Here is a 27,108-nt window from a genome sequence, read left to right as displayed (position 1 = left end):
TCCAACTAAGGAGTTTAGAAAGAAAGGAATGGGGGAAAAAAATAGAAATGAGAAAACAATTCAAGGAAACGTCCCAGAATTACAAAACATGAGTTCGACTGCAAGGACCCACCAAACACACCAGAGGAAAACAGACCTGGATCAATGAGAAACTTCAGAACCTAAAGGACAAAGAGAGGACCCTAAAAGCTTCCTAGGCAGGGAACTTGTTAGGTACAAAGGATCAAGAATCAGAATGACACGGAACTGTAACAGCAACATCACAAGTACAGCACAATACAGCAATGCCTCCAGATGTTTTAGAGACAATTAGTTACTTCCAACCTAGAAGTCCAGGCCCAGCCACAAACTCACTGAATTGTAAAGGCAGAATAAAGCCATCTTTTGACATGCGAGGTCTCAGAAAATTAACCTCTCAAACACCCTTTCTCAGAACGCTACTAGAAGATAAGCTCCAGCAAGAGGGCGTAAACCAAGGAAGAAGATGACATGAGAGCCCCAGGGAGTCCCTGGGGTGGTGGAAGGGCCCTCCCAAGATGCAACCAGTGCAACCAGGCAGCAGGCCACAAGAGCAGTAACCAGGCCAGGTAAAAGTGGGTCAGAGGCCTGGGAGGGCTGTCTGAAGATGTCAAGAGTAACAGTGAACCTGATGTGTTGGTTGTATTGTGAAAGAAGGAAAAGGGAATCATGGCAAACAATATAGGACAGCTGTGAGCAACATTTTCCAAAGGCACAATATTGTAGATACTAATTGTGAATCTAACAAATCTATGATGACTGTATTGAGAGGGTGTGGGGATGAGCCATGTGTATGGGTTAGGAGAGCCGTAGAAAGAATTAAAGCCAATAGATAATGCTAAAAACTGAAGAAAATCAGGCGTCAATAAAAGCCATGTTACTTTGAGAAAGGGAAATAAACACCAGAGGAAACACCAGAGGAATGGGAAGTGGTCACTTAAGGGATAGGGAGCTGGTGTGTGCGTGTGGCAGGGGAACTGCCGTACTTCTGTAACATGCAGTACAGACCTATATGATTCTATGTGTGTATATGGCTTCAGTAAAAACAAGGAAGAAATGTTCTATAGAAATTCAAAAGAGTGCTCGTGATTCTAGTATATGAAACCGTCCATTTGAAAACAGGGATTTTCAATCCTGCCCGACACAAGAACCAGCAGGGGCTGTGACAGGCAGGAACAAAGCAAAAGATTCTGTGACTGGGAGTCCTGAAAGCAGAAACATCCTTTCTTCTCCCTGACGCCTAAACCAGAAATAGTAGCAGAGAAGAAATAACTACTTTAGCCACTGAGCGGACTCAGCATCTCTAAGGAAACCAAAATAATCATGAAGTCGGGCAAACACAGGCACCATCCATACTACAATGCTGTCTAAAAACTGCACTGATATACATATGCATGGAAATAACTGACAACTCTTTCACAAACAATGAAGGGGAAGAGCCCGGAGAAGAAAAGCCCATTCAGTCTGATAAAGCGCATCTCCTAATTTGGCTGGTAGCTCAGTGCCCACAGGAACAAACTGGAAGACAAGTTCCCTACCTTCTGTTAGTCACATTTCTAGCAATGATCACTGAAGCTAGGAATCCAGCTTCTAGATATTCAGGAATCTGTGGGAATTCACAAGTAACACCAGGATGGAGAGGCAGCTCTGCCACAGATAAGGACCTGAGAATAGCTGCAGACAGTAGAACAAGGGCAAAACAGCCTGGCTCATAGCTACGTTTCCTCTCTTCAGCCTCTCACCGAGAGGCAGGGTGACATCTGAGGGGAGTTTGGTTGATCACTGCATACAATGCTAGAAACGAAAATAAAGCCGCTGATCATTTATCCTGAGCTTCCATTTCTTTGTAAAATTGAGATAAAAATGATGACCCTACCTCTTAAAATTGTTTTAAACATTGAATAAGAAAATACACATTCTAAGATCAGTGACTGGATGTATAATAAGCTCTCAATAAATTTTAGTTATTTTTCTCACTAGCTCTTCTTTAAAATCAAGTGACCTCGTGGTGGTGTCGGTCCAACGTTAGAGAGTCACAGAAGGAACCGTGGGCTCCTGAAGGCTGTACCGAGGCATTCGGCTTGGCCTTCAGCGCGAGCACCATCCCCTCGGCCCCTCCTGCTGAGAGTCCCCAGCTCCGCACCCTCTGGGCAGGAAAGAAAGTGTAAGGCCATGGCCAAAACAGCAGACGCACAGCACCCAAGAGCCATTTTCCAGCATTTTCTGCTCCTCCTGCAGACAGCGACAGCCTGAGAATGGGCGCTTTTCGATGAGTGGGTGGGCAGAAACGGCAAGGACCTAGCATTTACAAGGAATATTCCCCCAGCAGCCAGGAATTACACAACAGCCTGCGTAAACAAATGCAAAATATTCTTTAGAGAGAGCGCAGCGAGGTCAGAGAATTGATACAGAAAACAAGGGCCCCATTCACGAGACAGAAAGCTTAGCTCAGTGGTTCGTAACCTCTTGGTGTCACCATTGATGAAGAATCTCATGAAAGCTGGGTTCCTCTCATTAAAAAATGGGTGCTTAGAAATAAATAGACGGGGGTTCAGTGACTCACTAAGGCCACCACTGCCCTCGGGTAAAGACCAGGACTTCATCAGCGACACTTCAATTAAGTTCACAGCTGGCTTAACCCAGAGCCACCTAATGATGGAAATAAAGGGGAGGAGGGCAGAGGCGGGGCTGACACCTTCCTTACGTGGTCGAGGGAGGCGTATTCTCGGTCTACGAAAAAAAAGGGAAGCGCTTGTCCGGAGCGCTAGGAGAAAAAGACGCCAAGAGTAAATCCAGTCCTCCGAGCAGCCCCCCTCCCGGGCCCGGTACCTGGCAGAGCCGTGGCCTCGGCGGCCTCCACATCCGCGGCCTCCGCGGCCTCCGCGCCCTGCTCCTCCGGGGCCCCGCGCGCCGCCGGATCGGGACCCTCCTGCGCCGTGGGCTCGGCGGGCAGGGGCGGCGAGGCTGGGGTGCATTGGGGCGAGGGGCCCCCGGCGCCCGACGACGCCGACGACGCCGAGTCGTCCGAGGCGCCGGCCGGGCCCCAGTCGTCCCAGAGCCAGGGCGCGTGCGCCTGCTCGAGCAGCCGGCGGCCCAGGCGGTAGTGCAGCAGCTCGCGGTAGCACGGCCCGTACTCGTCCCAGCGCGGCTCCCGGTAGCGCTTCATGTACTCGCTCTTCACCCCGCTCCCCGGGGACATGGTGCCGCCCGCCGGCCCGAGCGCCCTCCGCTCCGCGCCGCCGCCGCCTACGGAACCGGGACACGACACAGAAGCCCGCCCCGCCCCTCCCCTCCCCGCCCGTCCCCTCTGCCTGCCCGACCCGCCGCGACGTTTAAACCCGGAGCCCCGCCCGGACGGGGCGGGCGCGGGCGGGGACGAGGGGGCGGAGGGCGCGGGCGGCCAGGCCCAGGGGAGGGGCGGGGTCCCGGGCAGGCCCGCCCGGAGGCGGCTCTCCCTGCGACGCGGTCCCGAGAAGCGGGGCGGGGTTCGGGCGCGCGGCTCCGGGGGAGGGCGGGGCGGCCTGGCTGCGCGGGCGGGAGGGCGTCCCCAGAGAGCGGTCCGGAGGTCGGAGCCCGAGCGGCGGGAGGCGGGGACGGGCGGAGGGAGGAGCGCGGGGAGGAGGCGCGGGGCTCGCGAGCGGGTGGCCTCGGGTCGCCGGAGCGCCTTGCCGAGCGAGGCGTGTGCGCAGGAGGGCGGCCCGGCTTACCTGCTTCCCGCCGCGCCGGCCTGCCTGCGCCCCAGCCCCGCGGCGCCCGCCCGTCCCCGCGCCTGGCGCAGCAGCTCGGCGCCCGCCCGCGCTTTCCTCCCGAGCAAGATGTCGCCGATGGCGCGGCGGCCTGCGTTCCTGCGGCAGCCGGCACGCGAAGGCGCCGCCTCAGTCCCGGGAGCAGACGCCTCCCCGCGCGCTGCCGGCCCCCGGCCCTCCGCCCCGCTCCGGGGGCGGCCGCTTCCGTGAGACCGCAAGGTGCGGGGAGGCGGGGGAGTCGGCCAGGCCGGGGCCCCAGGCCTAGGTCCCGGGCCCGCCCGTCCGTGCGAGGCGCCAGCCACCCATGTCCCAGTAGGCGCTGTCCGCGGCACCCGGCACTGCAAGCGGCGTCACTTAGGGTCTGGAGTCGTTCCCCAGTCCGGTGAACTAGGCAGCCCCCACGCCAGGCACAGTCTGATCCCTTCCCGACACCCTTGAGCTGGTCTTGTTTGCTGGAAACAACCCCAAGTCCACACGTTGGCTCTTGCTGCTTTCCTCTCTCCGTTCACAACAGCCGTTACTCTGGCTTTAACCCCTTTTTCCTTTTTAGTACAGTTCCTTTCTTGTCCACACCCCAAATATTTTTTAAACTTGATTAAATCCGCCAACCCACCCTCTCAGAGTGCACCTAAAACCTTGATAGTCAGTTGTATTGTGCGAAAGTATACAATGTTACCCTGGTTGTCGTTACAGTTTCAAAAGTGGCCGCATACAGATTCTTCCCCCCTTTTAAAAGGAGACTTGATACATGCGTTACAAAAAGATGTGAAAGAAAAGAAGTTACTGAAAATCGAAACAGCAGCTGAAAAGCAGGCCTGGGCCATGAGTGAGTTACCCTGTTCCAGCTTTCATAGGGATTTCCACTGCTTCTGTCGCCTCGTCCTGCCCCCGCCCCCACCATAGCCAAATGACCCTGAGGTGGACACTGCCCAGCTGGGACAGGTCAGATCTTCTGAGAACTTGAAGTCTGTAGTCCAGGAGTCATTAGCACTGGATTGTTAATGGCAGTTTTCTGGAGAGACACTACGTGACCCCCTGTTGTTGACGGCCCCACAGAGGCCCTGACTTCTCCCCTCCCCTCAGCTTTACCTTGTGTTCCTTGAGATACCCCCAGGAACTTTCTACTGCATTTCCTTTTTGTTTAACCTGGCCAAGGTTGGTTTCTGATGGTTGCAACCAAAAGAAACTTAATAAATATATTAATCATGTGGGGGAAATGACGATGTGCAGTTATATGAAAAATGCAGAACACAACCTGTTTCGGTTAGCTTTGGTGCATAGTTAACCACCTCAAAACTTAGTGGTTTAAAACAACTAACATTTATTATTTCTCCCGATTCTGTGAGTTAGCCAGGCAGTTCCTCTGCTGGTTTCACTTTGCTGGTTTTGACTCACTTGTCCAGTTGCATTCAGCTGGAGGGAGAGTTGGCCTCAGAGTTTCCCTAAGCACTGTGGCCACAGCTTCCCAGTTTCCTTGGCAGTTTACTTACTACGGCCAACGACATCCCAGAACGTTCCTCCCTACACACAACTGCTGTCAAATTAGATCCTTTGCATCCTGTTCTTATTTAAACACAAAAGACAAATATATAGATGGCATATGTTGTTTTGTCTGCATACATTGTCTTGCTGAGGAGCCATGCCTTCCTTTTCCGTGTGGTACCCGTGGAGCTGTCAATCTCAGCCTCCCACCCTATCCCCATTTACAGGGATGGGCATGTGACCCAGGCTTGGCCAATCACATCACCTCCTACCCGTGGCAACAGCTAAGCATATGACTGAAAAATCTTTCTCTATAATTGGCATACCAAGAAGTTCTCTTTTGCTAGTGGTCCTCAGCTATGACAACATAAGCTTGGGGCTAGAAGTGGCACTTTCTCCAGCTGTGTAGAGGAAGTCCGTTTGCAGTAGGAGAATAACAGGCCAGCCCCCAGGAGGAAAGCAGAGCTCACAGACAGAAAGAAATAGAGTCCCAACGACGTTGATTGGATCCCTGGGTCCAGCTCTACCAGAGCCAATAAATATTCCTTCTGTTTAAGCTGCTTGAACTGGGGTTTTGTCACTCCCTAGTGGATGAGCCCTGACTAATAATAACACTGTTAAAAATTAGAATGAAAGTAATATACTTGTTTAAAATAGGGAAAAGTAAAACAAACAAATGAATCATTCCTAATCCTATTTTTCAGTTATACAAAAAACAGTCTCATACCTTATATTCTTTTGTGTGTGTGGTTGTGTGACTGTCAAGTGTGGCCGCCCATTTTTCATGCAGCATGCATGCCCCTTTGCAGTGCAAGTTTGCCGCTGCTCCTCAGGCAGAGGTGGAGTTTATTTCTCTCTCCCTGAGTCTGAGCTAGCCTTGTGTCTTACTTGAGTGTTAGGTGTCTGTGACTTTCAGAGGCCTTCCAGCTTCTGTTATTACCCTCTTGAAAGAGAGGGCCATGTGAAGAAGCCAGGCCAACCTCCTGAAGGATGAGGCCACAGGGAAGAGACCAAGACAGCCCAGCCCACAGCCAGCCCCGCTGCCGCCTGTGAGTGAGGCTGTCTTGAACCTCTGAGGCCAACTCTTCCTCCAGCTGAATGCATCTGGACAAGTGAGTCAAAACCAGCAAAGTGAAACCAGCAGAGGAACTGCCTGGCTAGCTCACAGAATCGGGAGAAATAATAAATGTTAGTTGTTTTAAACCACTAAGTTTTGGGGTGGTTAACCATGCACCAAAGCTAACGGAAACAGGTTGTGTTCTGCATTTTTCATATAACTGCACACCGTCATTTCCCCCACAGTGCCTCTATCACCCTCCAGAACAGTCCTCCTTCCCTGATGTTCCCACTCTTGGTTCCGTCTAATAAAGAAGCAAAAATATCCCCAATTACCTTGACTACTAGATAATAAGCCATCAAATCCAGAAACACGTGATTACCCTGGCAGTTTGTCAGAACATGGAATTCTCTGTGCAGTCCCCTCTGGCTGCATTGTAAAGCCTTCTTGGAAAGTGTGCCCACACTGCAGTTCTTGCTGTCTTGCTCTGTGGTGTGGAATGCTGGGCCATGGGTTGCCTATTTGTGTGCATTTCTGAAGAAGTTCTTGGCCCTATCTGCATATACTCCATCAGCCCACCACAAGGCAGATCAGGATACCAATCTTTTTCTGAGGCTTCATAATTCTCAAGAAAGGATGGACATTCTACTGTCCACTTAGTTAAGCAGCATAGAATATCCACACTTCAGGTTTCCCCCCCAGAGAATAGAGCTCCTGACTCTATAGGCTGGGGAGCAGGAAAATTCCTTTCATGGAGGATTGCCTAATGGATGTGCACTCACTCCATGGCTCTAGGGATTCCAAATGCTAATTTTTTCCCCTTGTCTTCTAGCCAATCCATTAGAAACAATATCCTTCAAGAGCATGGCTCTGGCGCCTCACAGCCTTGCTTTTTCTGAATTGCACTTGGTGTCAGAGCATTGGCTTCATTGAGGCACTCTACAAGAAACAGCTGGGCGAAGCTCTCTGCTAAATCTATGCAAGGGAGGTGCAATGACGTGGTCTCCCACATCACCCATTATCCCCTTGTGAAAACCCAGAGGAGAAATTTGTCGGTCCTAGATTGACTGATTTTTCACCTTTTGGACACTGAACATTCTGTGTTTTTTTCTTTGCTTCACCTGCTATAAAGGATAGAGTCAAATTTCTGGCCCCCTTTTGTGCACCAACCTATCACAACTTTGTTCTATTCTTGCTCTGATTTCCTCTCTCATTGATCTTATCCTCTTGTATTACATGCATTTTGGAAGCTTACTTAAATCTTTTTTTAAGTGTTTGAAAATTGTTATTAATTCTCCAGAATTATGTATAAACATATTTTTAATTCAATGAGACTTGCGGGAGAATGTAATATGAAACTACACAGATCTCACATAGGAAAGCAAGATATATTAAATATCTTAACTGGAATTCAATATCTAAATAGACTTAGGTACTTTTTGAATTGAAGATTGGTGTGACAAACCATGAGTATATGGGTAAAATAAAAATGAAGAGTTTGTGTTTCCGTTCTTTACAAGGCAGCTGCTATTATTTTAAGGTACTTGAGTGAAGGCAGGGCAAAGAGAGCTAATACAGATTTGCCATATAAACAGTCATCCCTCCACCTGCAGACTAGTTAGCCAGCAGTGGATGTCATAGTGCAGCTTGAGTGATGTAATCAGCATCCTTTTCCAGTGCAACATTTGAAATACTCAGCTTTCACATATTGTTTTTGGACAAAAGAAGTGATTTTGGAAATCTTTTCACTGGGGCATCTTTGTATGGGATGAAGACAGGCTGGCAACCTCAGGGACCCACCATCCAAGGCTTTGACATAGCTGCTAAATTCCAGTGAAATTCAATTCAATCCTCATCCCTGAGAGCTTGCTATATGCCCAACACTGTGCTCAGGGGAGGAAGCCTAAAAGACCCAGGTCCTGCCGTGTGCACAGCTGTGCTGAGGGCAGGAAGTGTAAAGGACTCAGGTCTCAATCTCCAGGCTCATTTAAAGTTGAGTGGACCCCAACTTTTGGAGGGATCACATATACTCTTTTGAGAATGTGATAAAAGTTATCAACTCTCTCCCCAGAAAAAATAAATGTACACACAGGACATTTGCCTGTCACCTTTTCCCCATGCTGGCTTGTGGATCCCAGGAAAAGAACCCCTATCCTTTATTCAAGAGACAAACAATATATGATTAGATATCTAATATCTGCTATATATCAGGCATTTTACTCACATTATCTCAATTAATTCTCACGGCAACTCTGTGAAATAGAATCTACTATTCTGCCCATTTTACAGGTGATGAAACTGAGGACTAGACCTAATAACTTGACCAAGGTTACACAGTGGGTAAGTAGCGAAGATAGAACTGGAACCCACGTATGACTGACACCAGAGTTAATACTCATGTTGCTAGGAGAGATGATTAAGGCAAAAGGAATTTGGCTAAGGACAATCAGCTAGGCACTGTGAGGCAGAGAATAGAGAGGATGGAGACGATGTGGTGTAGGGGGTAAGTATGCCAAGCACTGGGGCCAGAGTGCCTAAGTTTGAATCTTGGCTTTGCCGCGATGTGACTTTGATCGAGAAACTTAACTTCTTTGTGTTTCAGTGTTCCTAGATACAAAATAGGCATAATAGCAGTTCTTGTGAAGATTGGATAAAGTTACAGTTTGTGAAGTAGATGGAACTGTGCCTGCATTTAATAAGCAATCAATAGATGGTAGCACTTGTAATTAGAAAGCAGTGCAGCAGGATGATCCTCTGCCTTGGGGATGAGTCAAGGTCAGAGGAAGAATGACAAAGAATAGATGTGGGCAAAGAGGCAGGCAGAGAACCACCTTAATGTCTTCAAACTGCAAATGAACAGTGGGGACCAGTATCAAGTAATTTAGAATAGTGAGGGATGAAAAAATAACTGGACTTGCAATGGAAGGGTTTAATGGTCAGCTTCAAGATCAAGGTTTCTGGGTGGCCCAATGGGGTAGTGGTAAAAATTTGGCACACTCCATTTCAGCAGACCTGGTTTGCAGGTTCAGATCCTGGGCGTGGACGTACACCATTCGTCAGCCATGCTGTGGCAGTAACCCACATATAAAGTGGAGGAAGATTGGCACAGATGTTAGCTCAGGAAGAATTTTTCTCAAGCAAAAAAAAAAAGAATGAGGTTTCAATGAAGTGATGGGATAAAAGCCAAATCTTGGGAAGTTCAGAAGTGTATGAGTAGTGAGAAAATGAGTATAACCAATGTAAGTCACTCATTTTAAAAGTTTAACGGAAAATCAGTTTTACCATCATGCTGGTTCCCTCATTGATGGGCTAAATAAAGCTTTGATGCATGCTTTTTCTGTATTTGTAAAAAAGTCATGCTGACAGCTTTTGGGCAACTATATTATATTAGTCTGCTCAGGCTGCCATAACAAAATACCACAGATTGCACGGCTTAAACAACAGAAACTTATTTCTCACAGTTCTGGAGGCCGTAAGTCCAAGATCAAGGTCCAGCATGATCAACTTCTGGTGAGGTCTCTCTTCCTGACTTGCAGAGGGCCACCTTCTCACTGTGTGGAGAGAGAGCTCTGACGGCTCCTCCTCTTCTTCTAAGAGCACCAGCTCTGTTGGATTAGGGCCCCACCCTTATGACCTCATTGACCTTTCATCATCTCTTCACAGGCCCCATCTCCAAAAACAGTCATGTTGGAGGTTAGAGCTTCAATATATGAATTTGGAGGGGACAAAATTCAGTCCATGGCATATACTTTGACAGTTTTGGAGATCCTATTGTGATATCCAAGTGGACACAGCTTTCAGAACCAGTTAAATATCATTGCCCAAAAAAGTGCACCTTCTAGGCCAGTTAAGTCCAGGAACATATTTTCTTGGCACCTGGAGTGAATCCCAAGTGGTAATAGATTTTTTTTTTAAGATTTTATTTTTCCTTTTTCTCCCCAAAGACCCCCCATACGTAGTTGTATATTTTTAGTTGTGGGTCCTTCTAGTTGTAGCGTGTGGGATGCCGCCTCAGGGTGGCCTGACAAGCAGTGCCATGTCCGCGCCCAGGATTCTAACCGGCAAAACCCTGGGCCGCTGAAGCGGAGAGCGCGAACCCAAACGCTTGGCCACGGGGCCAGCCCCATGGTAATAGATTTTATCTTTGACTCTCTGTTCATCTGCCCTCCACCCTGCCCCATGATTTTTGTTTCTGTTTCTAGTCCTTGCACAAGCTTGTTTCCAGTTCTGATTTGCACGTGGCCAATAATTTATTCCCCATTAGTGGCAGCAATTATTAGCAATCTGATTTTATGGTCTAATCATTTTGTGATGTACATCAGGATGATGAGGATCTACTCTCTGCCACATGAAATACAATAGAGAATTGGGTTAATAGTCCTGTTTTTTTGTTTGTCTGTCTATTTATGAACTCAAGTCAATTAAGAAAATATTTCATGCACACCATGAAGGATAACAGTTCTTTGAGGTACTGACTGACTCTGCTCTAAGTTACAGATTCTTGAAATTGATCGCAACAGATAATGATGATCTCAGGGTGTTGGTGGAAAGCACTGTACCAGAGGCTTCTAAATATTGATACCTCAAGGAATAAATTCATGGCTATAGATTTCCAAGCTGATGCTGCTTAGACAACTGTCAGTATCAGGGATTGAGTCGGAATTTCCAGAACCCTTATTAGTGGTTCTAAACTGGTAGAGATTTGGCATCCCAAGGGGCATTTGGCAATGTCTAGAGAAATTTTTGGTTGACACAACTGGGGAGAAGGGTGCTACTGGCATCTAGTGGGAAGCGGGAAGAGATGCTGCTAAACACCCTACAGTGCACAGGACAGTGCCCATCGCAAAGAATTATCTGGCCCCAAATATCAGTAGTGCCACGGTTGGGAAAACCTGCTCTGAAGTATGTATCTTTGCTTCTCTGTTGATTAGAAAAATTTGAATTCTGTAAAGATTGGTGTTAACTTGTAAAAGTGCAAATGATTTTTTGTTGTGGTAAAATATAAACAACCTAAAATCTACCATTTTAGCCATTTTTAAGTGTACAATTCAGTGACGTTAAGTGCATTCACATTGTTGTGCAACCATCACCACTACTTATCTCCAGAACTTTTTCATCTTCCTAAACCAAAACTAAATACCTGTTAAACAGTAAATCCTTTTTCTCCCCTTCCCCACTGCTCCTGGCAACCACCATTGTACTTTCTGTCTCTATGAATTTGGCTATTCTAGGCACTTCATATAAGTGGAATCATACAGTATTTGTCCTTTTGTGACTGGCTTATATCACTTAGCATAATGTCTTCAAAGTTCATTCATGTCATAGCATGTGTCAGAATTTCCTTTTTAATGCTGAAAATATAATACATTTTGTTTATCCATTCATCCGTCTTGGACATTTGAGTTGTTATCACCTTTTGGCTACTGTGAATAATGCTGCTATGAACACGGGTATAAAAATATCTGTTCTAGTCCCTGCTTTCAGTTCTTTGGGGTGTATACCTAGAAGTGGAATTGCTGTATCATGTGGTAATTCTCTGTTCAATTTTTTATATAGCAGCTTCTCCATTTTACAATTCCACCAGTGATGCGCAAAGATTCCAATTTCTCCATTTCCCTGCCAACACTCCTAATGGGAGTGAAGTGGTATCTCATAATGGTTTTGACTTATATTTCCCAAATGATGAGTGAAGTAGAATGTAAAGCATCTTTTTGTGTGCTTATTGGTCTTTGCATATTTTCTTTGGAAAAGTGTCTATTTAAATCTTTGGCCCATTTTTTAATTGAGTTGTTTTTATTGTTGTTTTTAAATTGCAGGAATTCTTTATATATTCTGGATATTAACCCTTTATCAGATGTATGATTTGCAAATATTTTCTCCTGATCTGTGGGTTGCCTTTTCCCTCTGTTGACAGTGTATTTTGATGCACAAAAGTTTTTAATTTTGGTGAAGTTCAATTTATCTATGTTTTCTTTTGTTGCTTGTGCTTTGGTGACAACAAGAAATTGTTGTCAAAACCAAGGTTATGAAGCTTTCCTCGTTTTCTTCTAGGAATTTTAGAGTTTTAGCTCTTACACTCAGGTCTTTAATCCATTTTGAGTTAATTTTTGTATATGGTGTTAGGCAAGGGTCCAACATCATTCTTTTCCCTGAGGATGTCCCACTTTCCCAGCACCATTTGTTGAGAAGACTGTCTTTTCCTATTGAATGGTCTTGGCACCCTTGTGCCAAGGTTTATTTATGTGTGAGAGTTTGTTTCTGGGTCCTCTATTATATTCCATTGGTATATGCATCTGTCTTTATGACAGTATCGTACTGTTTTGATTACTGTAGCTTTGTAATAGGTTTTGAAATCAGAAATTATGAGTGCTCCAACTTTGTTCTTCCTTGTCAGATTGCTTTGGCTATTCAGAGTCCATTGAGATTCCATATGAATTTTAAGTTGAGTTTTTTTTATTTCTGCAAAAAATATCTTTGGGATTTTGATAAGAATTACGTTGAATCTGTAGATCACTTTGGGTAATATTGGCATTTTAAAAATATTACGTCTTTCCAATCGGTGAACACGGGATGTCTTTCCATTTATTTATGTCTTCCTTCATTTTTTTCATCAATGTTTTATAATTTTAAGCATACAAAATTTGCCTCCTTGATTAAATTTACTACTAAGTGTTTTATTCTTTTTGATGCTATTGTAGATGGAATTGTTTTCCTAATTTCCTTTTGGGGTTGCTGATTGTTGTTGTCTAGAAATGCAACTGATTTTTGCATGTTGATTTTGTATCCTGCAACTTTTCTGAATTTGTTTATTAGTTCTGACAGGTTTTTTGTGTAACCTTTAGGGTTTTCTATATATCAGATCATGCCACCTGTGAACAGCGATAATTTTGCTTCTTCCTTTCTAATTCAGACATCTGTTATTTCTTTTTCTTTTTTTTCTTTCTTTCATTCTTTTTTTTTCTTTTCTTTTTGCTTAATTACTCTGGCTGGAACTTCCAACACTATGCTGAGTAGAAATGGTGAAAGTGGACATTCTTGTCTTGTTCCTGATCTTGGGGGAAAAGCTTTCAATTTTTCACCACTGAATATGATGGTAACTATGGGTTTTCACATATGATCTTTATTATGTTGAAGAGCTGTTTTTCCATGCCTATTTTGTTGAGTGTTTTTATCATAAAAAGGTGTTGAATTTTGTCCAAAGGTTTTTTCTAAATCAGTTAAGGTGATCATGTGGTTTATTTCCTTCATTCTGTTAATGTGCTGTATTATGTTGATTGATTTTCATGTGTTTAACTATCCTTGCATTCTGAGAATAAATCTCACTTTGTCATGGTTTATAATCCTTATAATATGCTGCTGAATCAAGTTTGCTAGTATTTTGTTGAGGATTTTTGCATAATATTAATAAGTAAATGTGTGTAGTTTTCTTGTAGTGTCTTCATCTGGCTTTGTATCGGAGTAATGCTGGCTTCATAGAATAAGTTAGGAAGTGTTCCATCCTCTTCAATATTTTGGCAGAGTTTGGGGAGGATTGGTGTTAATTCCTCTTTAAATGTTTGGTAGAATTCACCAAAGAAGTGATCTGATCTAGGGCTTTTCTTCATAGAGAGATTTTTGATTACTGATACAATCTCCCTCCTAGTTTTGGGGTATTCAGATGTTCTATTTCTTCATGATTCAGTCTTGGTAGATTGTGTGTTTCTAGGAATTTGTAAATTTCATATAAGTTAGTCAATCTGTTTGCATACAGTTGTTCCCATTACTCTCTTATAATTCGTTTTATTTCTGTAAAATCACTAGTGATATCCCCACTTTCATTTCTGACTTTAGTCATTTGATTCTACTTCTCTTTTGTTCTAAAGCAATTTAGCTAAAGATTTGTCCATTTTATTGATCTTCTTTAAGAACCAACTTTTGGTTTCATTGATTTTTTTTCTATTGTTTTTCTGTTCTCTATTTTATTTGTCTCCAATCTGAACTTTATTATTTCCTTCCTTTTGTTAGCTTTGGGATTAGTTTCTTCTTCTTTTTCTCATTCTTAAGGTGTAAAGTTAGGTTGTTTAATTGAGATCTTTCTTTTTTAATGCAAGTGTTTGTAGCTATTAATTTCCCTCTTAGCACTGCTTTTGCTGCATCCCATAAGTTTTGGTATGTTTTGCTTTCATTTTCATTGGTTGCAAGATATTTTTTAATTTCTCTTGTAATTTTTCCTTTGGCTCATTGGTTTTTTTGCAAGTATTGTTTAATTTCCACGTATTTGTGTATTTTCCAGTTTTCATTTTGTTATTGATTTCTAGTTTCATTCCATTGTAATCAGAAAAGATATTTTGTATGTGGCTTCACAGAAACTAGGTACAAAAAGTTTTTGCTAAGATCTGTCACAAATTATTGTTATCTAATAGAAATGCAAGGAATTTTGTCCTATAGAGATGCAAATGATTTATTTTTATGGGAAAAGAAACTAGAACATTAAGCAATTTGTACTGAATTTTGTAATCTTACTCCAGCATTCTTTCTGTGACTATACATACTTCTGTATCTCCCATAATCCTTTGAACCAGCTCTCTCAGCTTGCTCATTCCCTCAATCATGAGTTAAATAGGTCTTTGACATGTGTTTAGTCTAATAAACAAACAAATAACTGAGTCTAACAGAAAAATTGGGACATCATTGGTTTAAATAAAAATGTTTATCAAGGACAGGAGTAGCTTGCCCATATTTGGTGAAGGGGAAGAATCTGAAGAGATAAAGATGCTAAAAATGGGCAAAATGGGACCTCCTGCACAGGCAGAGGACTTAGCCTTGGAATTCAGAGAGTCACCCGTTTCCTAAGCCTGGAGAGAAGGAGAAAGTGGGTGACTAAAGAGAATTGAGTGACAATGACAAATAAACTGCAGTTTTTGAGGCTACTGATGTTATTCCACATCTCATCATGCCTTCTTTTCAGAACCCTGGGGATTGGCAACTATGACAAAAATAATGGCACTGGTCAGAAGCCAGGTTAAACCTTTAGTACTGTGTGGTCATAACTCCATCCAGCCTGTGCTCCTGGTACGTGTAAGCATGTCACACTCCATGGCCTTCTGCCAATAGGAAAGACATAGCTAAGCCATTGTAGGGTAAAAGATGTCAACAAGTAACACAGGATTTTCCAAGCTCAGTAGTAGATGTTCAAATGCATTTGCTATTGATAATACAGTAGACTCTGGTTTATCTCAAATAGAAAACAAGATTTAAAAAAAAAAAAAAGACTAGTCTTTGCAAGCTTATCTAAAAGAAAACATTTCTACATGTGTAGTAAGGATTTTAACCTTGCTCAAAAGGAGATGTGACCTTTGCCCTCAGCCCGTGATGGGTAATCCCTAAACCCTTGGAATGTCCCCCCATAAGTGTCTTTGTTTACCTGGGGGTCTTGACCAAGCAGAATGTCTAACAATGTGGTTGTTGGTGGGGGCTTTTGAGTCACACAGTATCAGCTCAATGTCTAGAAGGTCTGGAGACTGAAGCTCCACATGGGCAATTGAAGATGGAGACCCAGTAAAGACCCTGGACACCAAGACTTAGGTGAACTTCCCTGTTTGGCAATATTCTGTGCATCATGTCAGACATCATTGCTGGGAGAAGTTAACGCTGTCCATGGAGGGAGGACAACTGGAAGCTCTGCATTTGGAACCCTTCTGGACTCTGCCCCACACACCTCTTCACTTGGCTGATTTTAATCTTTATCCTTTTGCTGTTATAAACTGTAACCGTGAGTCTGTCAGCTTTCAATGAGTTCTGTGAGTCCTTCTAGAGAATCATCAAACCAAAAGGTGGACTTGGGGAGTCCCAAACTTGCAACTGGTGTTCAAAGTCCACAAAGGTGGTCTTGTGGACTGTGTCCCCTAACTTTTCACTACTAGAGATTAAATACAAGTACACAGTTTATCAAGAAATCTTGATTTAAAAGTATAGAAACTAAAGAAAAAGTATCTGATCTGGGCTACAAAGTTAAATGAGAATCCCTATTGGCGGGAGAAGTAGATATAACAAACCTTCTTTCGTGAGTCTCCTGAAATTCAGAGGCTGCTTAGACATTGGCTACGCTACATTCCTGGAGTCCTGAAAGCTGCGAACACATTTATAAAGTTTCAGGCAAGGAGAGCTTCTCAAATCATACATGTATTGACAGAGCTGAGGCCAGAATTTACTCCTTCATATTCCTCATTCACACGAAAGACCACGTATTCTGAGAGAGCCCACCTGATATAAACCCAGAGATGATTCTGGAAAATACTATTGTCCATGACTCATAATAAAGATGTTTCAAATATATAATTTAAATTTATAGGATGTTAAAATAGCAACAAAAGTACAACACAAGGGGAGCTGTAGATCCTAAAATCAGTGGCCAACACCATGCTTTATTTCTTGCCTTGAAGTTGAAATGTTCTATTTTATAATGATCACTACTGTTGTGTAATACCTCTCTCTGAAGGGGAAGGCTAGTGGGAAACTCTTCCTCAGCTCTTTCTTTTATCCGTACAGCTCCTTTGTCTTCTTCAAACGGAAAGGAGCACACATAGTACAGTGATTCCAGCACAGGGGACAGTGATGACTTGATTCATTAAGCATTTATTGAAGGCCTGGGAGGCAGATTTCACCTCAAGATAAAGAATAAGTTTTTTACAAATTAAAGTGGACCAGAAATGTGGTTGTCTGCTCCACCAGGTCGACCGTGGGAAACCCTTGTTGCGGATTCAGCTGTTTAGTGGAGGACTGAATTAGATCAGTGGAGTTACTTCCCAGGTGGGAGCCAGGGCTTGGCCATCAGACAGACCTGGGCTGGAAACTCAGCTTCCCCGTCTACTCCCAGTGTGCCTTCACTAGCCGTCTGCCTCTGTAAGCCCCGGGTTCCAAACCTGAAGAATAGGGATAGTAACAGCACCTATGTCAGAGAGTTGTGAGGGTTAAGCGAGATGCACACTGAGGGCTTCACAAGCACTCCATAAATGCTAGAAAATTATATTTTTTTATTTTATGCCTTAAAAAAAAAACCAATGGAAGCCTTTCATTAAAAAAAATCTGGTCAAAGGAACTTAAAGAAGTGAAACAGAGAAAGAGCTCTTTTAACTGAAGCCAAGATGACAATCTTCGCTTTCTAGGAAAGTAGGGAAATCTGATAAGTTTTTACTTTCTGTTCATCTCCTCTGGATAAGGGTGGTAGTCCCTGTGAGCATTTCCTACTTGGTCACTGTATTACTTGGGACAAGTAACCACGAGCTTCTACAGTAGACAAATTCCAGAATCTCAGGATCTGAAAGCAATAGAAGTCTATTTCTCACTCAGACAAAGAGGGGGCTGTCCTCCCAGCAATGAGTCAGAGATCCAAGACCCCTTCATCTGTGTCATGGCCACCCCAAGCCCTAGTTTCCAGGTCACAAGAAGGGAAGAGAGAGATTAAGTTGGGAAAAACACTCTGTGTGTTTCTCCTTTACTCTCACACTACTACCACAGTCACAACACTTCTTGACACCAGATGTGTGGGTTTTCCACACATCAAGCAATTCTGCGACACCAGCTGAGTGTCCTACAATTTTCTTCAGTTCTAACGCTATCTACCTGGAGATAGCATCAGATCCCATGGGTTAGGGACTCAGTCCCACAAGACTGCCCCTACTTCAGAGGCCAATCACAATTAGTCCATGCCCAGGATACCCACAACTTCTGTCCGACTTGGCTACAAATCAGAGGTTCCCATGACCCCTCTCCTTGGACTCGATCATTTGCTTGAAAGACTCACAGAACTTACTTACATTCACTGGTTTATTAAAAAGGATATAATAAAAGATATGAATGAATAGCCGGATGAAGAGACACATGCGGCAAGGTCCAGAAAGGTCCTGAGCACAGGAGCTTCTGTCCCCATGGAGTTGGGCTATGCCACCCTTCTGGCACATAGATGTGTGTTCATCAACCTAGAAGCTCTCAGAACCCCAAAACTTGGGGATTTTTTATGGAGGCTTTATCGCATAAGCATGATAGATCATTTACTCAATCTCCAGCCTCTCTCTCCTTCCTGGAGAATCGGGGGAGGGGCTGGAACTTCCAAGCTTCTAATCATGACTTGGTCTTTCTGGTGACCAGCCTCCATCCCGAAGCTATCCAGCAGCCTACTAAGAGTCACCTCATTACGACAAAAGACATTCCTATCACCCAGGAAATTCCAAGGGATTTAGGAGCTCTGTGTCAGGAACCAAAGCCAAAGACCCAAATATTAGAACAAAAGATACTCCTAGTGTTCTCATCACTTAGAAAATTACATGAATTTTAGGAGTTCTGTGCCAGGAACCAGGGACAAAGGCCAATATATATACATTTATTATTTCACAGGGATGGAGGAGACCTACCAGCTTTTAACATCTTATGGCCATGAAGTAACACACATCCTTTTTAGATCTGGTCACATGAACTCAACCGACAGCAAAGAAAAATGTATGGGAGCACCTGAGTATGCCCTGAGCACTGCGTCTGCCAAGGTCAACCGTCTGCACATTGCTGAGACTGTGGACCCACTGCTCCACCTGGAGCCCCTCCTCCTGTTGTCACTTGGGCAAGCTCCGATTTGTCCTTCAACTCAGTTCAGGTGTTCAGTCCTCCAGACCACTGCACTGCCGCTCACAGGAGACCACAAGCACTCCTCCTCCGGGATGCGCAGCATGCACCTGCGTTTCAGGAATTACCCTGTGGAGCTGTCTCCTCTCCCTGCTTGACCACGAAGTCCCTGAGGCAGGAACCAGACACTTTCACTCAGCAGATACAGACTGAACCCTGGCACTGGTATAGGAACAGATGTTACAATGGGAACAAAACCTGCCCTCAAGAAGGACACAGAGAACAAACAAGTAGCCAAGTCGATAGGATAATTTCTGCTATGGAAGAAAATATAAACTGCAAGGAAGATTTCTTTGCAAAGGGGACGTTTGAGAAGAAACTGAAGCTGCACAAATATTTTGAGGAAATGTGCCCCAGGCAGAGATGACAGGAGTGAAAAGCCTGAGGAAGAAAAGGCCACAGATGGCTGAGGACGGGCGAGGACGGGCCAGGAAGGTCCAGGAGGGCAGCTCTGATGGGCTGCCTGCTCCCCACCAGCCTGTGATTCATTGAGAGCGGGGACCAAGCCCGGTGACCCCACGCAGTCATTCTCCCTGGGCCTCACTGAGGAGTTCTTCACGCCCAACCCTGCAGCTACGCCAGCAGTGCAGTGTCAAGCGCCCTCATAAGTCATGCTAGATTTCGAAATATACTAAGTCCCTTTTCACTGGAAAGTTAAAAGCAGAAAGGAAGGAGCAAGAAGGAGGACAGCAAAAGAGGGGAAATGTTATGAAAGTTGTCGAATTACAGAGTTTTTAAAGAGCTATAATTTTCTGCCAATTAAATTAAATTCTGCAAAATAAAATGCATCCAGGTACAGCTAGGTATGTGGTTAATGACCATTACCAAGATTTCATAATTAGACTGCTTTATGCTCTGATATGCTAGAAAAACAGAAAACCTTCCATGTGTGCACATTTGTAGCTTAAACAGCAACTTGAAGCTGTGTGGCAAAGATCTTCAATTCATTAGGCTCACCTTTCTAAAAGGTCTTGCAATTTGATAACTTTTTCCTTTTGTATGTTTAAGATTCTGAAAATGCAGAGGAAGAAGTTGTTTCAACAGTTCTAGCCGGTAAGAATTTCCTTTCTCAATAATGCAGTTTTTCTTTTTCTTTTCTTTTTTGCTTCTTCTCCCAGATCCCCCCAGGACACAGTGGTATATTTTAGTTGTGTAAATGCTTCTTCATAAATGGGATCTGGATGAAGGAGGCTTGTGTCGGGGCTGGGGCTTGTGTCGGGGCTGGGGCTTGTGTCCGGGCTGGGGCTTGTGGAACTTAGAGGAAAATGTAGAGATCTCTGCTGCTGGCCAAGCTAAGACTGACAGACATCAGTTTAGCCCACAGCAGGCTACTCTGTGCTTGACAAGTAGTCCTCTCTAGTTTTGGGTAGTTCTAATTATTAGTAAGCTTTTCTTAGTAAAGTTTTCTTAGTTTATTTAGCTGTCACTCCATGCACTGATTCTGGTTTTATCTTCTGGAACCTGGGACAGCGGTGATCAATCTGCTCCCTGTGGTCACCTGACAGCCTTTGAGCCATTTGGAGACAGTCAGCCCTATCAGGAGGCTGCTCGTAACAGTGGCGTGGCCTGAAGGATCTCTGGTCAAGCCCTTCATTTTGGGGATAAGGAAACCGCTCCTCAGAGGCCCAGTCCGTACTCCTGAGCCCTAACCAAGCGTACTCCTCTCTCCCCCAGCCTCACCTTCTCATGGTTAAAAATGACTGCTCCTTCAAGGCAATATAGGTGGTTTTTTCCTCCACTGCTCCTTAGTTTTTTCCAACTTTTAAAATGTGCATTTCTTTGGGGTTTTTTAACAGTAAAAGACTAAAAACGTACATGTTTAAAACATTAAAAAGTTTCCTTCATTTCTTTGTATGACATGCTTCCAGGCGCCTCCCTCAATGTTCTCTGGTTTGTCACTGTTTCTGCATCTTACAATGCAGATCCCACAATCGAACTGAGATGTGGCTTAAGAGAAACTAGGTGAAAACTAATTTTCATGTCTGATGGCCTAGACTGATCCCGATATGGGCGCTCCAGGAAGGCAGTGCAGGACTGTGTATATTTGTAAATCACATCACACTGTGCTCTATTTAATTGCCCAATTATTTTTCATATGAACTGCCAAGATGTTTCTCCCATATTTAAAAATCTAAATCCAAACCTGACATTCATCCCGGTTGGCATTTTACTCATTGATCTGAGCCCACCATTCCAGGCTGTCAAGCTTATATGTTGAGTTTGGTCGCCTACACACCAGCGTTCCCTACCAGTTTTGCAGTATCTAGAGACTGGGCAGGCACATTGTCCCTTTCTGAGCACTGAAAAGCAAGAATAGAATGCTCAACTCTCCTCTATGATATCAGTCCGATTTTTAATATAATTCTTCAATCAACTCATCTTTCTTCTGTCCAATTGAACTACTGCCTGACCCCTATTTCTCTATTTCATACATAGGATTTTATGTCAGATGCCTTATGAAATTAAAAAAAAAAAAGTACTCTCTGCAGAATTCCACTGAGCTGTTAACCGAGTACCACAATTGAACAAGGAGTGGTGTGGGTGTGGCATGACCTGCCCCTGCCAAACTAGCGCAGAGTCCTGCTGATCTCTGAATCCTTTTCTTACGGTTACAAATCATATATTCAACCATCAATTCCAGGAGTATTCTGGGAAGCAATGTCAAGCAGACCTAAAATTTTTTAAGATCTACTACATTTTTCTTTTTTTAAAAAAATGAAATGCCTGCCTAATTCCAATTTTTCTGATATTTCTACCATTCTCTGTGATTCCTTAACAATCACCAAAATAAGGTTTCAGTTATATCCAGCAGCATCTTCAGAATGCCCAGTTGTAGATGATCTGGGTCTGGAGTCTGACACTCAGTTAAAGCATCCTGCTCTGTCCTGGATTATGCTGTTGCCTAAAAGGACAATGCAGAGGCTGGCGAGGCAAAGAGAAACTCTCATTTCTCTTAGAACATGTGAGAATCTCTCTGGGGCATAAATTGACAAAGAAAACTGAGTGCTGGAGCCTGCTGCAACCCCAGTGAATGTTACAGGTCCAGACATTTCCAAACCTGCCAGCGGGGGTCCTCAGGGACTCAACTTTCCAGTGGGGCCATGGTTCCCTGGGCAGCAGGCAACCGTCCTTTAGAAGGAAAATGCTATCATGGCCAGATTCAGACTCTTCCCAAAACTTTGAGTTCTGTCTAATCCGCTTGCCAAGGCAGGCATCATCATGTGTCAAACATCTCTGGAAGGGCTCGGGGCCCCTGGGCATAAAGGGCACAGCTGGGATGAGAAAGGGGGAATTTTTAAAGTTCTTCTCCAGCGGTTGCTTTGCATGAAGTGAAAGCATCAAACCAAGCCCACTGAAGAAGCAAGCATTTTCAGACGGACTTCCTTTAGAGTTAGACTTGGGATTTGATGACAAAGTGGTCAGCGGTTGACCGGAAAATTTCTTAGAGGTTGGAGAACTAAGTCTTGGGGGATGTGTAAAGGACCAAGAGGCTGAAAAGAATATAAGAAAGTAAGGCAGGTGCCTCCAGGCGCCTCAGCTGGGAGGTCTGAATCTCAGTGACGCGGCCTGAAGGTCCAGACCCAGATTCTTGGAAGAAACAGGAGTGGACTTGATTGGGGAATTTATTTGAAGAGTGGCCAGCAGAATTGATTCTAACTACAAAAATCCTTACCCTGTAAACTTATAACCTATATCTTGTGATATTTGCAGGCTTTGTAAATCTTGTAATTTATTATGTTTTCTCATTCTAAATAAATAACTTATTTGGAACCAGTTTTTTAAAAATTTTTTATGCTTTTCCTAAAAAGCGGCCCTCCTAAATCATATAAGCTTCAGGCCCGTGGAACCCAGCGCTGACGCAAACACTCTCCAGGCACTGGGAGTACGGCAGTGAGCAGAACAGAAAGATGCCCGCCCTGCAGGTTTGCCCAGTGCCCAGGACAGTGCCTGCACTTGGCAAGCACTTCATAAACACTGACCTAAACCCCTAAACCCAGTTGCACCCTAGAAGGAGTCAGCGACTCAGAGAGGCCCAGGGCTGACCCCGATGGCACCCAGGGTCACTGAGACAGGTCTCAGAACCAGCCCCTACACCTTCAGACATGTATACGGCCAGGCTGACATCAGCTGATCCTCCCTCTGCAAGGTGCACAGGTGGAGAAGTGCTTCCCTCCAGGCGTACGCTGGTAGCCCATGGCCTGCACTCCCCTTTGGCCTGTCCCAAAGCCCAAACTGCTTCCATACAGATGACTTTGTGTGTGTGTCGGGTTTTTTTTCAAACGCTCAACTTTAAAACATAAAGATCCCTGGCAGGTAAAGTCAGTCTGTTAATTTCTCGTGTCTTAGCATGAACTAGTACAATCAGCTCCCTATTCTCTGTGATTAGAGGTTGAGATCAGCCCACTGGGGCAAATGGGGTACACCCATACAGCCTGGAGGGTGCTCTTCAGCCAGGCGGCGTCTCAAACGTCCCATGGCCAGAGGGTGCGGTAGGACAGTACACGGAGACAGGGAGGCAAGAGGGCCTCAGAGGTCCTTTCACGTGCTGCCCAACTGCACCTGAGCCCCTACCTTCCTCTCCTGGAGAAGGGCAGTCTCTCCCCTACCCCGAGGTGACCCTGGAGGGGCTACCTCTAGCCAGGCCCTCTGCAGGCACGGATGAGACAGTGACACAGGGTGTTCCCAGCACCTGGCCGACAAAGGGCCTCCTGCCATTCCATCTGCCCCAACCACAGCTGTGGGCAGCACCTTCAGGAACAGAGTCACTTGCGTGGGCCAAGCATGCTTTTTAGGCTAATTTTTTAAAAAGAATTATTATAAAAGTAGTATTCATTGTAGAAAACTGGCAAAATACAGGGAAACAGAGAAATTACATTAAAAGGAAATATTCACAACCTCCCCGTTTGGATGCACAGCCCTCCAGCATTTATTTAAGTGCATACTCATTTTAAAAAATGAAACTGGGACCATGTCAATTTTACGGTTTACTCATCTGCTTTTTTATGTGATACTGTATCATGTTCATGTTCCCCAGGATTTTCAGAATCTTTGCGTACATACTTCTAGCGGTCGCTCGGCAGGCCACCTCACACCACGAGCCGCAGCTTGTCAAAGGGGGCTAGCTTCGTTCCATGACTCGTCGCTTCCAAGCGAGACATAGCAGAAATAGCCCAGCATGTTCTGGTGTATACATCCTGCTGCCTCGTGTATTATTTTCTTAAGATAGATTCCTGAAAGGAAAATTAGAGAACGAGACATATTTTATGGCTTTTGGTTTTAATTTTCAAATTACTTTTAGAAAAGTTTCCCATTTCCATGCCCCCAGCAGTGTTGGGGAGCCCACCTCACCAGCGTTCTCAGCACTAAGGTGTGTTTGGCCCTTAAATATTGCCAATTTGATACCTGAAAAGTGGCAACTCTCATTGCTTAAACGGTCATTACTTTGATCATTAACAGTGTTAAATATTTTTCATGTGTGTTGGTTTGTGTATTTATTTTATGTTCTTTGTGCTTTTATATATTATTTATCTTAAATTATTATTTGTTTATACTTTTTTGCCTGCTTTTCTACTTTTTTTTTTTAAGGTCACTATTCTGTTTTCTTTAGGTATGACTATGTTAACCATTTCTCTCTCTGATTTTGGTGAGTATTTTCCCCATCCATTGTTTGAAAATGAGTGTGATGGCTGGCTTTCATCAGTCTCCCACCTCCAGCTCAGGCATGTGCTGGACCGACAGCCTCTCTGTCTCCGTTGACTAGATCTATCCAGGGCACCGAGATCTTTCATCAAGTGGAGCTTGAAGAGCTTTGGGAGAACAGACCCACGATGGGCACTTAAGTTTGCAAGAGTCTCTCTACTGGTTCAAGCACAGAGCCAGTTCATCCACAAGGCCTTTCTTCCCAGGCGGGCAGCTGTGCATGGCCTGCCCTCCCCATGCCTCCTCCAGCCCCTCCTCCTCACGGCTGCCTCAGGGATCCTACTAAAGCCTCCTCTGCTTAAGACCTTACAGGGGGCTCCTGCCAGGGAGCAGGGGAGAGGGGGTCAAACCCCTTGGCAGGGCTTAGAAAGCCTTTCCCAATCTGGCCCCTGCCTGCCTTTCTATCCTCATCTCCCCCGGCCCATACTTATCCTAGCACCAGCAAAGCCGTGTGCCTGCAGTTCCCTGAGTGGGAAAGACCTCGCCTCAGTAGATGTTGCTGTGAAACTCCTGCTCAACTTCAGGGCTTGCTCTAGGCGCTGCCACTTCCAGAAGCCTCCCTCCGTCTGCATCGCCAGGCTCGTCCTCACATTTTCTTTTTTTTTTTTGATTGGCCCTGAGCTAACATCTGTTGCCAATCTTCCTCTTGTTTTTCCTCCCCAAAGCCCCAGGACATAGTTGTATATCCTGGTTGTAGGTCATTCTAATTCTTCTATGTGGGAAGCTGCCACAGCATGGCTTGATGAGCAGTGTGTAGGACCACGCCCAGGATCCAAACCAGCGAACCCCAGGTAGCCAAAGCAGAGCTCGCGAACTTAAACACTCGGCCACAGGGTCCGCCCCCGTCACACTCTTGTTTCACTCATCACAGTGATTCCAACTGCTTGTCTGTCTGTCTGTCTCTGCCAATGCTCTGTGACCTCCCTGGTACCAGGAGCTATCTCTTTTCTCTGTAACGCCCACTCCACACACTGCTTGTTCGTGGGAGGAAGGAAGAGAGGAAGAGGGAGGGGGCGGTTCCATGACTCTGTAGATTTGGCACCATAGAAAAGGGCTTTGCAAAGTCCAAGTCCCTTCGCACATGAAGGACATCATAGCTGCTAATGGAGGTATGGGTGACATTAGGGTCCGCATTATTGTCCACATGAAAATGAAGTTGGAAACCATCTGCAGCTCACACTGAGCAGGCAGACAGCCTTCATGGAAGATAAAATCATTGCTTAAAGGTGAAATTTCTCACTTGGCAAGAGAAATGAATATATGAAGCAAGGGTGGTTTATTTTCTAATTACACTCCCTTTCTAGGGCTTCAGCAGCCACCAGGTGTGAATGTCAAGGGGACCACACCATCTGCTCATGTGATTAGATCTGTACGTGATTTGTCACCTGCCTTTTTCAGGCATAGGATCCAGTGTACGCTCCACTGGCGACTAGGCCAGAAGCAGCGTGTGCTGTGCTAAGTCGCATTTCTCTGCCACGCGTGACAGTGGATCTGCTGGGAGGCCCTGCTGACTCACCACAGAGGGCGCTGCTGCTGCCTGAGGCTGCTCCTGTGGGGCGTCCAGGTTCCTGCCAGTCCAGCTTTGCATGGTTCCCCAGCCTCCCGGCCTTGTGGCTCCCTCAGGTGAGGGCTCTGTGCCGAGAGCTGGAGGTGCAAGGGAGGCTCCGTGAAACAAAGAGCGAGGGTCCTTCGCCACCTGCCCCTTCCAATGCCCTCCTGAGTATTTTTCCTTTAGGTGGAGTTCCCTCTAGGACTTCCTCATGCCAAGATCTGAAGTGCTAACTATTGTAGCCATTCCATGATACAAATCTCCTATTTCCAGGAGTCGGAAGGCCAAAACCTGGGGGCACAGAAGGAGGAGACCATGCACACAGCAGCAGCACAAGCCCACAAGCCATCGCAACCTAGACTTTTCCTGGGGTGGGCTGCAAGCATTTCTGTTCCTGGAACAGCTGCTCACCAATGTCCGTCTGCACGAGTGTCATCTGGGACTTTATTTAACTGCAGATGCCAGGTGTCCTGCCCTAGATTCTGACTGGGTTGGAGCCCAGGGATCTGCATTTTCACAAGCACCTCAAGGGACTCTGATGCAGATGGCCTGAGGACCACACTTTGGGAGACACTGCCCTTACTCACTTGAGTGGTTTGAATTGGGGTCCAGAGAGTCTCCACTCAAACTGTGGTCCATAGACCAGCAGCAAAACAAGTACCTGTGGTCTTATATCAGTTTTGAAATCTGCTTCTGGAGTTGATTGTACCCTTGGGATTTCACTCTTGGGCCAAGCAGCTTATGGACATGTGCTTCCACATGCATAACTGTGCTTTCCCTAAGAGAGCTTCTGGCAAATAACATCTCTTCCACTTGTGGCAATAAGAGGGCCAGTTCTTGTGAAGCCTGAAGGCAGGATAGGATGAACTGAAATAAATCCTCGTTTATTTCTCAGACTAAAA

At 45.1% G+C, this 27,108-nt stretch overlaps 1 protein-coding gene and 1 long non-coding RNA gene across 2 annotated transcripts in view; one reads left to right on the top strand and one right to left on the bottom strand.

The window, feature by feature from the left end:
• The window catches only part of CCSAP (centriole, cilia and spindle associated protein), a 13,213-nt gene extending 9,354 nt beyond the window's left edge, over window positions 1-3,859 (bottom strand). Inside the window, exons 1-2 of the mRNA XM_023646324.2 lie at window positions 3,726-3,859; window positions 2,848-3,264 (exon numbers count right to left, since the gene is read on the bottom strand). Of these exons, the coding sequence (XP_023502092.1) occupies window positions 2,848-3,217 (370 nt within the window). The 5' untranslated portion in view covers window positions 3,218-3,264; window positions 3,726-3,859. The remainder of the gene's footprint in view (window positions 1-2,847; window positions 3,265-3,725) is intronic.
• Window positions 3,847-27,108, top strand: LOC102150161 (uncharacterized). The gene is made up of 7 exons (XR_011423572.1): window positions 3,847-3,983; window positions 4,458-4,590; window positions 8,593-8,643; window positions 18,676-19,760; window positions 19,966-20,010; window positions 24,566-26,280; window positions 26,480-27,108. It is a non-coding gene; the product is annotated as an uncharacterized lncRNA (long non-coding RNA).

This window comes from Equus caballus, chromosome 1 (assembly GCF_041296265.1).
Source record: "Equus caballus isolate H_3958 breed thoroughbred chromosome 1, TB-T2T, whole genome shotgun sequence".
In the NCBI taxonomy this organism is placed as follows: domain Eukaryota; kingdom Metazoa; phylum Chordata; class Mammalia; order Perissodactyla; family Equidae; genus Equus; species Equus caballus.
The sequence above is the reverse complement of the archived record's forward strand: the minus strand, read 5'-3'. Positions and strand labels throughout refer to the sequence as shown.